Source organism: Gopherus flavomarginatus, chromosome 2 (genome assembly GCF_025201925.1).
Source record: "Gopherus flavomarginatus isolate rGopFla2 chromosome 2, rGopFla2.mat.asm, whole genome shotgun sequence".
NCBI classification, from domain to species: Eukaryota; Metazoa; Chordata; order Testudines; family Testudinidae; genus Gopherus; species Gopherus flavomarginatus.
In genome coordinates this window covers 114,054,578-114,072,650 of record NC_066618.1, presented here as the reverse complement: position 1 = coordinate 114,072,650, position 18,073 = coordinate 114,054,578, and the positions used below count along the sequence as shown (strand labels likewise).

At 42.2% G+C, this 18,073-nt stretch overlaps 1 protein-coding gene across 3 annotated transcripts in view; it reads left to right on the top strand.

Moving 5' to 3' along the window:
* The window catches only part of EPB41L4B (erythrocyte membrane protein band 4.1 like 4B), a 279,948-nt gene that overhangs the window by 127,707 nt on the left and 134,168 nt on the right, over positions 1-18,073 (top strand). For all 3 annotated transcript variants that reach the window (XM_050937694.1, XM_050937692.1, XM_050937693.1), the window contains exons 7-14: positions 1,453-1,573; positions 8,705-8,792; positions 9,167-9,255; positions 9,586-9,655; positions 9,839-10,008; positions 10,211-10,320; positions 16,094-16,124; positions 17,750-17,783. In XM_050937694.1, coding sequence (XP_050793651.1) covers positions 1,453-1,573; positions 8,705-8,792; positions 9,167-9,255; positions 9,586-9,655; positions 9,839-10,008; positions 10,211-10,320; positions 16,094-16,124; positions 17,750-17,783 — 713 coding nt within the window. The remainder of the gene's footprint in view (positions 1-1,452; positions 1,574-8,704; positions 8,793-9,166; positions 9,256-9,585; positions 9,656-9,838; positions 10,009-10,210; positions 10,321-16,093; positions 16,125-17,749; positions 17,784-18,073) is intronic.

Below are 18,073 nucleotides of genomic sequence, written 5' to 3'. Positions count from 1 at the left end.
CAACATTAGCACATATGTAGGCATGTCTCATTTGTATGTGATAGCATTGGGGATGCATGTTTGCTGTATGTATGTTAAACAGTACTGAAGCAGTTAAATTGCAAACTATTTGTATAGGTCAAACATTCATGGAACCATGTGGGAAATTTCTCACAGTATGTATTGTAACAAAGCTCCTCCTCTACCTTGGTGGGTCCTGTGCTTATTGGCGGATTTGCTCGCCTCAGAGATCTTCCCCTCTGGTGGAACCCACAGTCTGGGTCGTCAACTCCTGTGTCTGATCGGGAGTTGGGAGGAACCCGGGCCTGCTCTCTGCTCCGGGTTCCAGCCCAGGGTCCTGTGGACTGCAGCTGTCTATAGTGCCTCCTGTAACAGTGGTATGACACTACAACACCCTGGGCTACTTCCCCATGACCTCCTCCAAACACCTTATTTATCCTCACCACAGGACCTTCCTCCTGGTGTCTGATAACGCTTGTACTCCTCAGTCCTCTAGCAGCATACTCTCTCACTCTCCGCTTCTTGCTCCCAGTTCCTCACACGCACACCACAAACTGATTTGAGCTTCTTTTTAAACCCAGGTACCATGATTAGCCTGCCTTGATTGGCTGCAGGTGTTCTAAGCAGCCTGTCTGCCTTCACTGGTTCTAGCAGGTTCCTGATTACTCTAGAGCAGCCCCTGCTCTGGTCACTCAGGGAACAGAAAACTATTCATGCAGTGACCAGTATATTTGCCCTCTACCAGACTCCTGTACCCCACTGCTCTGGGTCTGTCACAGTATAGGAGGTAGGGGCTCAATTCAGTAGAGTTCTGATCTCAACACCTTGCAGTATCAATACCAGGCTCAATCTGTGCCTTTCAAAAAAAACAAACCAAAAAAAAAAAAAAAAACAAACCACCAAACCAACTCTTCCCTAACATATACTACAGACATGAAAATTATAATAGTGTTGGGGGTTTAGAAAATGCTATAATCAGTTTCTTGACACTAGCTACTGTATCTTTATGTTTCCATATATAAATTATGGGAAGAAATATGCAATTGTGGGAAGAAATATGCAATTGTGGGAAACATTACTTAGTGATAAAAAAAAAGTTTCAGTTAAAGGAAATGCAGAGTAACCTTGTATGTAAAAGTAGTGCATTTGATCTGTTTTGAATTGAAATTATATTCCTCTTGAAATCCCTTAAATGTAAGAAGTAGCAGTATTTCATGTGTTTAGAATTCTGAATCTGTGTCCTAAACTTTCCTACAGAGTTTCTAGTTTGATTTGTAATTTGAGATGGCAGAACTTAAGTACTTGTACAGATGACAACAACAAATGTATGTTCTAAAACTTCTTCAGTAGGCTGCTAAATGAGGATATGGAAGTATCTTTGTAGAAGCAAGTTGCTTTTTAATGTTTGTGGTGACAGAGTGACCTTTTTTCTGGCTTTCTGAATGATTCCAGCTGAACTTGGAGAGTGTGAGCACCCAGAACACACACCAGAACTAGTGTCTGAATTCAGATTTACACCAAACCAGAGTGAAGCTATGGAATTTGATATCTTTCAGAAATGGAAAGAGTGCAGGTATGGTACCTGTGTGGTGGTGTCAGTTACAATAAAGTTACACCAGAGATTCTTCTCCAAAATCAAACTTTGCTGCCTAGACCCCTGTTTTGGGATCAAACAGTCTCAATGTGTGTTGTTTTAGGGGTTTTCTAGAGACCTCTAGAACCCCTTTAAAGAAGTGGCAGGCATTAACATCTGACAGGGTTGTGTGTTTAAGTTAGTTGCAATTTTCAGTATTTTGGCACCATTTTTTCTCCCTGACCTGTGTTGAAGAAGCTCATTTTCCACAAATGAGAATTGTCATGCCTTCCAAGGCTCCTTCACTTAAGCAAGCAAGATTCTTTCACTTAACTTGTAATTCAGGTAGCATTTTTGCCCACACATTCAATCTTTCAAAGATTTCAGGTATTTGGTATCAAACCAGATGCCTGAATCCACCCTGTGTGGTGTTTGAGTTTTTTTTTTTGTTTGTATTTGGTGAGGATGAAATTGAGACATGAACCAGGAATGTCTTAGCTCATAAATCTTCATTTTAAACCCAAAATATTGAGTCCCTTTTGGTCAAAAGGAACTTGACTATTGGAAATTACGAAGATTGTATTAGCCACTATGCAGTTTTTCTAAAACTTTGGAACACCTTAAGAATCTGGATTGTTGCAGTAGTACTGTGCTATTTGCAGCTATAACCAGCTACATGGCAGCAATTCAGTGGAGTAAGAGATAATTAGCAGTAATGGAAAAGTAATAACTTGGGCATTTTGAACTTTAATACTCTCTTCTTAACAAATGGATATGGAGGCAGTAATGTGCAGTTTTCTAATTTGCTTTTCTCATGCTGTCATAGAAACTGACTACAATTTAGAGACACGCAATTTGTTTTTTTTTTTGATAAGTCACTTTTTTGAGAAATGGTAGTTTGGCTTAGTATAGCTTCTTGGAGTCTTTGAGCTTGTTATGGACTCCAGTGACATTACGTTGAAGTCAAGCATGGTTTTCAAACCAAGTCTCCATTTGTGTGGTACAATTGTTCTCCCCCAAACAAATCATCATTAAAAAGCATGAACGAACTGTGGATGCAAACTTGTGCCCTCAGAGATGGAAGCCCAGTTTAAAAATTAGGCCCCATAACACCAAAGTTTTTTTTATTACCGGTCCCTATGTGTATTCTACCATGCACCCGAGAGCGAAAATCTTGCAAGTAGTGTCCATTCGTCCATGTCTGCACCTTAGAACTCCTTGTGCTCAGCACCGAGGATATAAGGGGAGGTGCACACTGACCTCCTCTTTGGTTTCTTCTTACTGCTGCATGGCCTGAGTTGGAATCCTCTGTATCTGGAGATATCCTTGCACTGTCTTCATCTCTGTTATATATAATTGTATATAATCTGGTAGTGCTTTTATAGAGTTTTTATAGTATTCTGTATAGTTAGTGTAGCTTAGTTTTCCCAACCTTGAGGACTCTCTCTGTTTCCGCTTTTGGGAGTAGGACTGTGCTCAGGATTCTGGGATTTAAAAACTTTGTGTCCTGTCCTCGCTTCTTCTCACTCTCTTTACTGCATTGGTGCACATATCTCCACCAAATGCAGTATCTTTTGCTTCTTCCCACTCCAGAACCAAGAGAGATGGGAGCTTTGATTGAGGAAACACTTCATGGAGAAAGCCATAAGACTCGAGTCAGATCCAGACTGAGGGTACCGTCCTGTATGTCAGTCTCAGTCCTTGAGCATCACATCTTTGAGCATGAGCTCTGGAGCAGAGGTCAGATCAGCTAACTCTGAGCCAGTCTTGTCATGAGAATAGGTGGCACTGTCAGGGACATAAAAACAGGTCCCCCTCTAAGTCTCTTTCCAGAAGAAGGATCTCTCCTCCACTCCTTCCAAGTCAGTTGAGTCTTCATGTACAGGTCCCAAGGACTTAGGTTTGCCTAAACCTCCGGACCGTGACGGAAAAGTGTGCAGGAACAAAGCTCCAATGGTACCAGCCCCAACACTAACACTGATGCTGGCTGTCATCTGTAGCCAGAGGACCAACAACCACCTGTACCAACCAAAAACACTAGATGGAACTCTTTCTCTGACAGAGCCAGCCTGGCCCCATGGGGATCCACCAACCACTGTCTGTTGTGACACCAGATCTGGTGAAAACCAACAACTGGGATGTCTAGAACATCAGGACAGGCTGAGACATATACTACCCTGGACCCACAATGTCCTCTACTTTTGGGTCCAATCCTGAGTGACATTTTGACCCCAGAAAAAGAGCTACCTCAAGGAGAATAAATTACTCCCCTAGTCTGTTCAGAAGCCACATCTTCCTCCCTGTCATTGACAGTACTGCCAATGGAGTTGGCTTTTTCATCTGCTGAATCCTATGTCCAGGATGAACCATCACCTAGGGAGGTTAGCATAGACAGAACTTCAAGAATTTCTTGGACCTGTCCTGGGCTCAGGTAGGATTGCCCTCCAAGAGATTTCTTGTATATAATGCCTTGCCACCACTACCCCCTCCGAACAAGCCTTTGACCCAACGTTGTGACCCTATTAGGGTCTGGGGGATCCTTATACATAACACCCAGATCCATGCACTCGACAAGAGCGTCACATTGTCCCTCTCCTCCTTGACAACAGCATCTGGCTTCTCAGGAATATGTGGAGGAAGATGATGAACTTTGGCATGAGCTGGCATTTGGTCTGCCAGAATCACAGAGGAAGCATCATAAACAGGTATGTAAGCTGAGACCTCTTCCATAGCCTTTCTAGCACCAACGACCACATGAACCACCATGCAAGCATCCAAGAGCTTAGAGGCCAAGGTGTGCAGCCCCATCCTTCGACAACAGGTACCCAACCTTATCCACCGGCTAAAGGCTACTTTTGACTGGACTTTGTGGAGTTGCAACATCATGATGATATCATCTTCACCTGTTTCCAAATTTCCCTTTGATGTCTGCGTAGCATACATTGCCCACAACTGGAGGGCTGTAACAGACAAGTGGGTACTAGATATCATCCACTTTAGCTACCATCAAATTTCTTTCTCCACCTCCTCAGAAACCCCCTTTCTGGCCCCTAATCAGGGTCTGCTCTCATGAGAAGATCCTCCTCAAACGAGGAGGTAAACTTGCTCCTCAGATGAGGACCTATAGAGCAAGTTCCACCTCAGCATCCAGGTAAAGGGTTGTTACTCCCACAATTTCATAGTTCCCAAGAAAAAGGGAAGATGGAGGCCCATTCTCAACCTGCGTCAGTTAAATGTTTGTATTCACAAATTAAAATTCTGCAGGGTTAATTTGGCCTCAGTAATTGTCTGCTTGGAAAAAAGACGTATGATGAGCAGCTCTCAACATGAAAGATGCTTACTTTCCTGTGGATGTTCACCTGACCCACAGGTTCCTCAGGTTTCTTGTGGACAGGAACACTCCCAGTTCAGAGGACTCCCATTGTGTCTGACAACAGCACCCAAGGTCTTCTCAGTTGTGGTAGCACAGATGAGATGAAATGGCTACATCGTTTTTCTTTATTGGAACGACTGGCTTCTAACAGGCAGATCCCATCTGCAAGTTCAGTTGGCAACTTTGTCCTTTCTCTGCCTGCTGGCATCCTTGGGAATCTGCATAAACATGTAAAAGTGTATTTTGACCCCACACACAGCTCATCAACATTATAGGCGTGACCCTGGACTTGACTGCAAGCAAGAGCCTCCCTTCCTGCAGACAGATTCTTAGTCATGAGCAGTCTGATAAACCAAGTCATGCTCAAACCCAGAACAAAAGTCTGGATCTGTTTGTCTTTACTCAGTCAAATGGCCTCCTGTTCGTACGTAAGGTCATTTGCTAGGCTGCAACTCCATTGTTTGCAAGCCTGGCTCTGGTTGGTATATGTGCCACACACAGCATGAACACTGTGACAGTGCCAGTCAATGTCAGGGCTTCAATCAGAACCCCCAAATTGTGCGTGTTGGAGTCCCTTTCCTACCCCTACCCTGCCCCATGCACACGTACACAGCCAACATGATGATGATCACGGAGGCATCCCTGGTAGGCTGGTGAGCCCACATGGGCAGAGTCATGTCACAAAATACATGGACACCGTGGAAACCTGGGATGCGTATCAATCTTTTGGAACCAAGTGTAGTCAGACAGGCATGTACTGCATTCCTCCTGCTTGTATGATCCTGTCACGTTTGAATAATGTCAGACAACGTGGCAACTGTTTTCTGTATTAGCAAACAAGGAGGGGTAAAATCCTTTGCAGTGCACATAGAGGCAGTCAACTTATGGTGTATCTTGAACCACATCACAATTGCTGTGATGCACCTCCGAGGCACTCAGAACTCACAGCTGGACAGCCTCAAGAGGCATTTCATCCCCAATTATGAGTGGGAGTTACTTCCGGGCCACCTTTTGAATCACTGGCCGTGTTCTTAATGTCCCACCTGTCTGTTAAGGTCACCTTCCTGGTTGCCATTACATAACCCAACCCACCATATACTGTACTTCATAAAGAAAAGGTATCCCTTCACCTCCACCTAAAGTTCATCCCAAAGGTAATTCCTGAGTTCCACATAAACCAATCAATTCACACATTGGTATTTTTCCTGAATGCCTGCAGTGAGGAAGGAGACACCATTTTCTTGATGTCTGACGAGCACTGGCATTCTACCTGCAAAAAATGAAACCATTTGGAAAATCACCCAGACTATTTGTTGCTATAGCAGAGTGGACACAGGCAGAAGTGATATCAGCTCAGATACTCCTTAGATTTCTAGTTGTATCCTCCTTTTCTATTAGTTGGCACATTGTCACATTCTGGGATTCAATCCAGCCCAGTGAGGGGTTGTGTTACCATCTGCCTGTAACCATAGGTGCTTTAAATTACTATACTGCTGTAATTCTCTTGTCTGGATGCTCCCAGCCAGCATACAAGCATGCACTGCAATGTGCTCTGCAATATCTAGCCCTTTCCTTAATAATAAGGTTTGTTTGCTCCTCTAAAGCGACAAACTGCATAGTTTATCACTTTAAGTGGAGTTAATAATTCAATTCAAACACAACACTGGGTTTGTTTAGATTTAAAAGTAAAACAGGTTTACTAGCCAAAGGAGATAGGATCTCAAGTGAGTTCAGGTATAAAAGATAGAGTTAGAAATGGTTACAAGGAAATAAATGTGAAAAACGCTTTTTAGAGGCTAAGAGCTAACAAAATTACCATCTTGTGTCAAAGTAAGATTCTTACCACACTCCCTCCTAACTAGATGGCTGCCCTACCCCTCTGGTCATCATCTTCCGCAATGTTCAAAGTGCTCGGTTCCTTTGTCACCTTAAGTGAAAGGTCACTTGATGTTCTTTGACTCTCTCTTTTATAGTCCAGTTAACCTTTAAAATGGATTCTTCTGATGGTTGCCCCCCAAAGTAAAATAAAATTCAAGCTGTGAAAAAGGAGATACAGAGTCTGGTGAAGGAAGTCCTGTGCTGGTTTCTCCCCCATTTTTTTTCAAAAATGCAAATTGATCTGTTCCTGCTCTTTGCAATGCAAATGAATGGCCACTTGCCAGCGATTGCTAATCAATTTTGATTACACCTGCTGAAGGCATCAGCTTGTCCTTAGTCTGGGAGAAACCTGCTTACCCACTCCCCAGACCTGTCTGATAAACACACTTTAGTTCCACATTTCCTTCATATGGTCTCTTGGGTGTTTACTGTACATACAGCATGCGAGAATATTAATTATCTCTGTGTTGTTAATTTTCTAGTTATCACTTACATAACACATAGCTGATAAAGTTTGACAATAATGAGTTGCAGTACACTGAACTGGTCAGTTCAGCAGAACCTCCCTATCAGATACCAATAAGTCTCTTGCACTGTAATGCTGTTAAGGTCACATGCATCTGCCTCACCCAAATGGAGTGAGAGTCCATTCCAGTAGAGGACAGGCAATCTCTGTAGCAACAGTTTGAAAAGTGCCAATGTTGGGCATAGGGTGACCAGATGTTCTGATTTTATAGGGACAGTCCTGATTTTTGGGTCTTTTTATTATATATAGGCTCCTGTTACCCCCTACCCCGTCCTGATTTTTCACATTTGCTGTCTGGTCACTCTAGTTGGACATTTGTAAGGCTGCAGCCTGGAGTTCCATACACGCTTTCACAAAGCATTGCACCCTGCTTCAAGCCTCTTCTGCTGACACAGACTTTGGAATTGCAGTGTTAGACATTTATACCTCCTGTATCCTCACAACCCCCTCCCCCTATTTGAGGACTGCTTGCCAGTCACTTGTGTGAAGCACATGTAGAGACTGGCCCTTGAAGAAGAAATGGAGGTTACTATCTGTAGTGTGGTCCCTATCTGTATTCCACTACTCGCCCTCCTTCACCTCTGCTGCCCATGGCTGGATTCGTGGTAGACAAGGAGCTGGAAAAGCAGTCAGTCTGAACCTACCCCTATACCCTTGGTGGTGAGCATGTGAAAGTCCAGGGTGCAGGTGCGGACCAACAACCACTACTTGCAAGAGATTATCAGGGCCCTTAAAAATATTTACGATGCCCAATTCCTTAACAGCTTGGAAAGTCTAAGTTTTGAAATTGTTTTGAAAAACACTTCACTAATTGAAGGTGTGTGGTGTAATCAATGCAGGTGTTGCTGTGGCACAACATTTATTAGAAAGTTTTTATATTAGTGTACTGTATATCCAGCCAGTTATGCACTTTCTTCGTAGAAATTAAGATGGCATGGGCATGCAACTGGCAGCATTTAAATGTAAACCAATCACTTTATCAAGTCCACGTGATTGGGTAAAAGGAGATTGCATTCAATGGTAAGAAAGCAGGATGGCTAAAATGAAAAAGTTCTGATGTAAATGAATTCAGCAGCATGGAGTCTGTGTATTCTTCTAAGCCCCAATTCAGCAAAGCATTTAAGCCTCTAATTAAGATTCTGCTTTATATAGCAAAGCAATTAAGCTTGTGTTTAAATACTTTGAACAGGGATGGACTAAGCACATACATAAAGTTAAGCATGTATTTAAGTGCTTTGCAGAGTCAGGGTCCTAGGCAGGGGAGCCTGGGTAATGGATGACAAGGGGAGTTATACTGTATATAAGAAAGTATTCTATTGCAAACTAAAGTACATTTTCCATTTTATTTTCACAGGGGAAAAACCCCAGCACAGGCTGAATTGTGCTACTTGAACAAAGCTAAATGGTTGGAAATGTATGGTGTAGATATGCATGTTGTTAAGGTAAAACCTACATTGTCATTTATTTCTGTGGGGAGTGGAAGAGATTGTAAATAGAAGAATGTGAATCTCTTTGTAGAATCATAGAATATCAGGGTTGGAAGGGACCTCAGGAGGTCATTTAGTCCAACCCCCTGCTCAAAGCAGGACCAATCCCCAACTAAATCCCCAAATGGCCCCCTCAAGGATTGAACTCTCAACTCTGGGTTTAGCAAGCCAATGCTCAAACCACTGTAAACAGGTCATAATTCTCTACTATTAAAACATGCAAACAGACTTTGGTACTATATCTTATAACAAAAGTTTTGAGTTACTACCATATTAAGATTTGTGCTAGTAACTGCATATTGATTATTCCATCCTGTGTTTGGTTGTAGGGAAGAGACGGATGTGACTACGCGCTTGGACTTACACCAACAGGTGTATTGATCTTTGAAGGAGCAAACAAAATAGGTTTATTTTTTTGGTAATTTTTTGCTTTATATCCCAATTTGTTAACAGCTGAAATCCTTCCCCTTTTAAATAATGAGTTTTGGCTTGGTTTGAATGTATAGTGTGGGGAATTTAAGAAGGGAGATTGATTCTGCGATATCAAAATATTAAGATACATGCTTCCGACTAGGTCAGTTTGTTTCAACAGAATCTAAAGTGATTTGTTAAACATATTTATATTTTAAATACATTAGGAGGTCAGATGTCCCATTATTGTAAACCCTCTTATATACCATTTTGTTTGTTTTTCTTTAACTAAAAATCCTAAATTTATAAAATGTCTGTTTATTTCCTGTATGTGTAGGCCTAAAATCACTAAAATGGACTTCAAAAAGAGCAAATTAACACTTGTGGTCGTAGAAGATGATCAACAGGTAATTTTTTCCCCCTTGCTTGGAACCTGATCCATTGAAGGGCTGAGAACGTTCAATTCCTGTTGGCCACCAGAAGCTGAAGGGGCTCAGCGCCTTGTTGGATCAGGCCCTTTCTCTTTTGTGTTAGCCATTAACAAATATCATGCTTGCCAACTTCCAAAGTTTTTTTGTTTCTGCATTTAGGGCAGAGAACAAGAGCACACATTTGTTTTCCGGTTAGACAATGCAAAAACTTGCAAACATTTGTGGAAATGTGCAGTGGAACACCATGCATTCTTCAGACTGCGAATACCAGCAAACAGTAAATCTAGCAGATCTGACTTCATAAGGCTGGGTTCACGCTTCAGATTCAGGTATTTAATGAAATAACTGGGCATTTGTATTTATTTGAGGACGCAAGAAGACAGTGTAAAAATACAAGATTTGTCCAGTTCGTTCCAAGATTATTTATTTATTACTCTTTGCAAAGCAGCTTGGTTTCTCTAAGCATGTTTGATAAGCACGAAGTAAGTGTGGAGTTAAGTCGTTCTCTCTAACTAAAAAAAATTTTTTTAGTGGTCGAACAGAGTATCAAGCAACGCATGGATCTAGGTTACGCAGAACCAGTACATTTGAAAGAAAACCCAGCAAACGGTATCCATCACGAAGGCATTCAACTTTTAAAGGTGGGGCTTTTATTTAACCCACTTGAATTATACATCTTCATTAAATTAATTGCATGCTCATTAACAGCCGCACAGGCATATTGCAGAATTTCTATTGGTGTATAGGTGACCATATTCAAACCAAACAATATTATAGCTCAGTATGATGAGCATAACCGAATGAGTCACCAGCTGACTCAAATCAAAGGTAGCAACTTTTTCCCTTAGTCACTTTTGTTGTGTTATCCTTTGTGTCTCCTATATCCTCTCCCATCCTTCACCATTCCTGTGTCTTGTCTTCTTCCCCATCCTCAGCCAGAGTTATACGTTCCCTGGGCACCTGCGAGCTCAGCTGCAGGTGCAAACCTGGAGCGACATTGAGCAATTATTTTTGTGTGACTGATTTGTGATTTTGGAATGTGTGGGGTTGACAACCCTTTTGACTTTCTCCCCTTTCCTTTTCTGCCTGGGAATGGGGAGAACCACATCTAGAGGTAACTCTCTATGTGTGCATCTGCGGGGTTACTGGTCCCATCTTTTGTTTCCACTGTGCTTATGTCAGCTACAAAACAATCTTATAGAACTGTGGTATTTATCATTCTCTGAGTCTGTCTCAGTGTGGATCCCCATGTAGACGTGCATGCAGCTCATGCATGTGAGAGCAGTATTTTTATTTATTTATTTATTTATTTATTTTATTTATTTATTGAGTAGCAAAATCTGCATGGCACCCTGTGCCTTTTCATGGACCTAAGTGACAGTATAAAGGGCAACATGGCCATGACTTTACCTCATTCCCTCTGACTGCTTGTGGCACTGAACCTGTGGAATGTCCGACCTACTAGTTCTTAGCTTTGGCTGCAATTTCTGCAAACCTTCAGAAATTCTTCAGAACTCTGTTTTGATCACCTTGATTTTTTTTTTCGACCTCTGCAAATCACGTCAATCCATCTGAACCCAGTATTGATAGTTCAATACACACACACCCTGTGCTGATCCCCCATATATACACTCTGTATAGCCCTGTCCATTTTGCAACGGGGGCACAGTAGGAGCTGCTTCTATCTAGATGAGTTGCACATACCTAGCAAGTGTTCTGTGTACCAGCCATTTTCCAGCAGGATATGAGATGAAGCTCAAACTACACCTTCTGGAACAATTCATGAAGGTAGCCTCAGATCCCGAGAGACGAGCTCCAAGGTCCTGCTACTGGACAAGTCAGTGTCATCCAGCATTCCTTCAGCAGACAGGCTACGCCTAAACCCAGTGCAGAGAAGACCGCACCGAGAAAGGAACTATCACTGACACAGTTGCTTCCATCATTGAAACATCATCAACATCAAATCAGGCACTAGCACTTGTGCCATCAAAGTCCAACACTGAGGGGAGTCACTTCAAAGACTCCAGGCAAAGATCAGTGTTCTCCCATAAGGAGAAACAACACACAACTTCTGGACTGCACGCTTCGGTGTCGACATTGACCATGGAGGATGAGCCTAGGGGAGAACTGGAACAACCATCAGTGCTGAAGCACCTGCCAATACTGGTACAAATCCCAGTGCAGAGACACCCCTACAAGATGTCTATTCCCCCTCACTGTCAGCAAAGGCGTACGTTCTCTCCATCGTCTTCTCCCCTCAGCTCAGCGGCTGACACCATGGAGAGGCTCACCTGATTCCTCAACAGGGCTATGCCCCAGCCACCTCCTCAGGAATGGCACAGGATTGGATAATGCCAATGGTATTCTTACTACTGTGGCCCTGTTGAGGTTACTGGGGTCCACCATCTTGGGCATCGAGGAGCCAGACTCAACTGTGCTCAAGGAAGAGGTCACTTCTCCCTTCAGCATCTTGAGTATTCACCCATGAAAGCTCATGCTCCAATATGTCTGTTAGTCTATAAGGTGCCACAGGACTCTTTGCTGCATCTCTGGCCAGACACACATCAGAGTATCAGGAGGAACAGGATTCAGTGTTAGAGCAACACCAGCATCCCGTATCACTACCTGAAGCCCTCACATCTTTCGTCCTCTGGTGAAGAGGTATCCTTGGCATCTAGCTGGGAGCCACACTGCTCCAAGCCATAGCTCCTCCCCAAGTCCTACAAGAGCTCTCTTGTTTGGCTACTCCCAGTGAATATACGGAAAGGGATCGATCCCATTCTCTGCTTTCTCCCTAACTGTTACACTTACCATAGATGCTTCAGGGAGAGGATGGGATGCCCATTTGAACCACCTGCAGATGCCAGGAACATGGTCTCAGAACAAACTAAATTTACATATGAGCATCTTGGAACAGAGAGCCATCAGACTGAATAGAATAATAGAACTGTGGGGCTGGGAGGAACCTTGAGATGTCATCAGATCCAGCGCGTGGTACTGAGGCAGGACCAAGTAAACTTAGACCATCCTTGACATGGTCTTAAACCTCCAATGATGGGGATTCTACAACCTCTCTTAGAAGCCTATTCCAGTACTTAGCTATCTGTAGAGTTAGAAAGTTTTTCCTACTATATTACCTAAATCTCCCTTGCTGCAGATTAAGTCTGTTACTTTTCGGCCAACCTTCAGATGACATGGGGAACAGTTGCTCACCATCCTCTTTATAACAGCTCTTAACATATTTGAAGACTGTTATTGGGTCCCCCTTCAGTCATCTTTTCTCAATACTGCCAGGGTTCACCTTGCAGCAGAATCAGCATGTCATGCTCCAGAACTGTCAGACTCTATCTTCTTGCACCTGATGATGTTGAAGTTAATTAAGGGCCTCGTTCATATCCGTCCTCCAGTTAGAGACCTGTCTGCCGTGTGGGACCTCATGTCATCCTCCTGGAGCTCATGGAGCTTCCCCAGGAGCCACGCTAGAATGCTCCATACAACACTTTACTGGCAGGGCAGTCTTTCTGCTGGCTACTGCTTCAGCTTGAAGGGCTTGTGAGCTCCAAGCTCTCATGGCCAGACCACCATACACGTTCTTCTATCTCATATTTTCACCTGATCCAATCAGTTACCAGACCAATCTTCTTCCCAAAGCTGCACTCATTTCTGGAAGAGAAGAAAATACATACCTTGGATGTAATTAGAGCTTTACTATATTACCTTGATAGGACTGATCCGTTTTGGCTCCCCCCTCACACACCTCTTTTTGGCCATTTCTGGCCCATCCAAAGGGAATCATGCAGTGAATTTCTACCTGCAGTCAGCTGGCTGGCAATCTGGTCACTTTGTCCATCAAGGCACACTCTGCAGAGGCACAGGCTGCATCTACCACCTGCTTCAGGAATGTTCCTGCCTCTGAGATCTGCAACATGGAGTAACCCACTGACTTTTGTGAAAAATTTATGTCCTTGACATGGCAGTCAGGGCTCATGATGAGTTCAGGAGACCAGTTCTTCAATCATTGTTTGGTTCAGCTAATGCCCCACTTCACCATCCTAAGAGGCTACTGCTTGCCAGTGAACTACAGTGGGATCTACACTGACCTACTAAAGAAGAGAGATCTGTTACTTACTCTACAGTAACTGTGGGGTAGGTGCAGATCCCATGACCTGCCCTCTAGCTCTGCTTTTTGGAGTCTGTAGCTAATACTAGCTTTGAATCACAAGGGAACAGATTGGGGGTTGTGACTGCATTGCCTCATGTGGGAGCACAAAGTACATGCACAGCCCTGACAGATGCTGCTACTCAAAAAAATATTCCTGTCTTGCACATATGAGGTACACTTAGACTATAGTATCTCAGTTTTTAATGAGGAGCTATGGGGTAATTGTAGGATGACAAATAGGAATGAGGATATGGAGGTAGATATTACCACATCCAAGGTAGAAGCCAAACTTGAACAGTTTAATGGCATGAAATTGGGGGACCCAGATAATCTTCATCCAGGAATAGTAAAGGAACTGGCACATGAAATTGCAAGCCCAGTAGCAAGAATTTTTAATGAATCTGTAAACTCAGGGGTTGTATCATATGATTTGACAATTGCTAACATAGTTCTTATCTTTAAGAAAAGGGGGGAAAACATGATCCGGGCAACTACAGGCCTGTCAGTTTGACATCTGTAGTATGCAAAGTCTTGGAAAAATTTTTGAAGAAAAACGTAGTCAAGGACATTGAGGTCAGTGGTAATTGGGACAAAATACAGCATGGTTTTACAAAAGGTAGATCATGCCAAACCAACCTGAGCTCCTTCTTTGAGAAGATAAGATTTTTTTAGACAAAGGAAATGCAGTGGCTCTAATTTATCTCGATTTCAGTAAGGCATTTGATACGATTCCACATGGGGAATTATTAACTAAATTGGAAAAGATGGGGATCAATATGAAAATTGAAAGGTAGATAAGGAACTGATTAAAGGGGAGACTACAATGGGTCATGCTGAAAGGTGAATTGTCAGGCTGGAGAGAGGTTACTAGTGGAGTTCCTCAGGGATCGGTTTTGGGACCAATCTTATTTAATCTTCTTATTGCTGACCTTGGAAGAAAAAGTGGGAATGTGCTAATAAAATTTGCGGATGACACAAACCTGGGAGGTATTGCCAATACAGAGAAGGACCGGGATTTCATACAAGAAGATCTAGATGACCTTGTAAACTGGAGTAATAGTAATAGGATGAAATTTAATAGTGAAAAGTGCAAGATCGTCCATTTAGGAATTAATAACAAGAACTATTGTTATAAACTGAGGAGGCATCAGTTGGAAGTAACAAGCGGAGAAGGACCTTGGAGTACTGGTTGATCACAGGATAACTATCAGCTGCCAATGTGATATGGCCGTGAAAAAAGCTAATGCAGTCTTGGGATGCATCAGGCGAGGTATTTCCAGTAGAGAAAAGAGGTGTTAGTACCGTTATACAAAGCACTGGTGAGACCTCATCTGGAATACTGGGTGCAGTTCTGGTCTCCCATGTTTAAGAAGGATGAATTCAAACTGGAACAGGTTCAGAGAAGGGCTACTAGGATGATCTGAGGAATGGAAAACCTGTCATATGAAAGGAGACTTAAAGAGCGTGGCTTGTTTAGCCTAACCAAAAGAAGGCTGGTGGAGATATGATTGCTCTTTATAAATATATCAGAGGAATAAATACCAGGGAGGGAGAGAAATTATTTAAGCTTAGTACCAATGTGGACACACGAACAAATGGATATAAACTGGACACTAGGAAGTTGAGACGTGAAATTTAGATGAAAGTTTCTAACCATCAGAGGAGTGAAGTTCTGGAACAGCCTTCCAAGGGGAGTAATGGGGGCAAAAGACATGTTGCTTCAAGACTAAGCTTGATATATTTATGGAGGGGATGGTATGATGGGATAGCCTAATTTTGGCAATTAATTGGTCTTTGACTACTAGCAGTAAATATGCCCAATGGCTTGTGATGGGATGTTAGATGGGGTGGGATCTGAGTTACTACAGAGAATTCTTTCCTGGTTGTCTGGCTAGTGACTCTTGCTCACATGCTCAGGGTTTCGCCGTTCACCATATTTGTGGTCGGGAAGGAATTTTTCTCCAGGGCAGATTGGCAGAAGCCCTGGGGTTTTTTTGCCTTCCTCTGCAGCGTCGGGCACCTTGAAGTCTTTAAACCAGGATTTGAGGACTTGAATGACTCAGACACAGGTTTGATACAGGAGTGGGTGGGTGAGATTCTGTGGTCTGCATTGTGCAGGAGGTCAGATTAAGGTCAGAAGGAATCATTATGATCATCTAAAGTCTATGATTCTATGAAAGAACCACAATTACAGTACAGTAAGTTCTCTTCCAAAGGTAAATGTTGATTAACTTTTTTTTTTTTTTTTAAAGCAAACAATCCTGTGAAGGCAGCACAATTGTGGTAAGTATATCCAGATTCTCACTGCATGGTCATTCCTATGGTTTCGCAATGAGTCCTAAGGGCCTGTTCCTGCATCAGAGTTGGCTAGCACCGAGTCCTGCACCTGCACTAGCTGACCACAGTGAGAGATCAGGGGCTAAGTATGAAACTGTGTTTGCTTTTCTTTTTGTCTGAGTGGATTTCTGTCCTTTGAAAATAGGAGAAAAATTGAGCTTATTTTCTTTCTGATTTTGTTGTCATTATGTTGAGCATCTAATACTATCAGTTGCTGCTTTATAAGTTAAAATAAAGAGTCTTTTCTTTGCCCCGAATGTTCACTGTAGTACAAGCAGACCTTTGCTGAACAAACTACTAATGCTTTTGAATTTGTAACATTCAAATTTTGTTATACCTCTCTAAAAACAGAGCACTGAGCTACATAAAACTGAATTAGAGGTGTTATTAAATTAGCATTTTCACACGGTAACCTACTCATCACTTCATAATCATGTGAAATCAGGAGTACATGGAACCACACTAACTTTTCTAGCTCTTAATTTATGCTATACAGTTGTGTTGCACCGCCCCCCACCCTTTTTTTTAAATTGAAATGTGTCAGTAGCAACAGTAGAGTTATGGTGAAGAAGGTACTTGCTTTATGAATCCCTAATTGCGGGTGCTTTTAACTTTTTAAAAATTAGCCTTTGAGCTGCCATTTCTTACTTGGATAGCCAGGGAATGGATGGTGGGTTTGGGTTATTTTTTAGTTTAATTGGCCATGTTTGTTTTATCAATCTCAGAAATGTGGAGGAAAATGTTGGTTTTCTCCAGTTAGAAATTTTTCACACTTTTTTTGCACTTGATTAAATTAAAAATGTATTTTTAAAAAGTTCAAATTTGCCGTGAACTAAATGAGGACAAGCACTCTTACAAGCCTGAAGAAATATAGTTTAGAAAAGTAACACTTTCTGCAAACTTTTTTGGTACTCTGGAATGTTTGACATTTTCATACTATTATTTAAGGCTTTGCTCTTGCAAACATGTGGGTAATTCCACTGAAGTCAATGGGATTACTCTTCTATATAAAATTATGTTCTTGCATAATGCAGGATCTGGGAAGTTGGTGTTTCTTGTAGTCATAAAAGGTACAAGACAGTATACCAGGGGAGGAGGGTGCGGAGGCTGAAATGATGTTTATTTAGCTATCATTTTCATTTTGTTGTTTTCAGGGAAATGTGATTTGGAAGGATCTGTTAATTCACTCGTAGTTCTCTTAGTACTATTAAAATGGACTGCTACATTACAGAATTTTGAAGGACTGATAGGTTAATGTTTTCATTATTGTTAGCAGAAGACCCAAAAAGACAGATCTGTCCTGGTACCAACATGTTTCCAATATTCCTGAGAAGTTTAGGCCTCAATCCTGCAACTGGCTGCATGAGAGTGGATGCCTGTGCTTCTCTATATCCTCTTTAGATTTAGAGGGACTCAACACAGGCACAGAACTTTTCCTTTGTGTAGCCAGTTGAAGGATCAGGTTCTCAGTCTTGTTCACCCACATAGTAAACTAATTCATGGAAATTATCAGTTTTCTTATTTGTGTCAGTTTTAATTACAGAAAAGCTATATTTTCTTTCTTATTTTAGTGCAAAAAATAATCCTGAAGTCCACAACTACCAGGTAAGAGTAACACTTGCTGGACTGAATATTGACTTTAGTTTTGTTACTTTAATTGTAAAATTATTGCTGCCTATAATTAAGGTGACTCATTTTCTCCTCTCTCCCCCTTCTTCCCTGTTGTTTTGATTTGTTCCTTTCATACCCTTGTGGTGAGACTTTGTTCTGTCTCTAATTACTGCAGTACAGTGGGGAAACACCTTTGCTCCCTCCTCTGCAGCTCTGGGGACTGGAAAGGTGCCCCAAACATTTAGACAGCCTTAGAGGGCCTGTTTAAGTTATGGCCGCCTCCT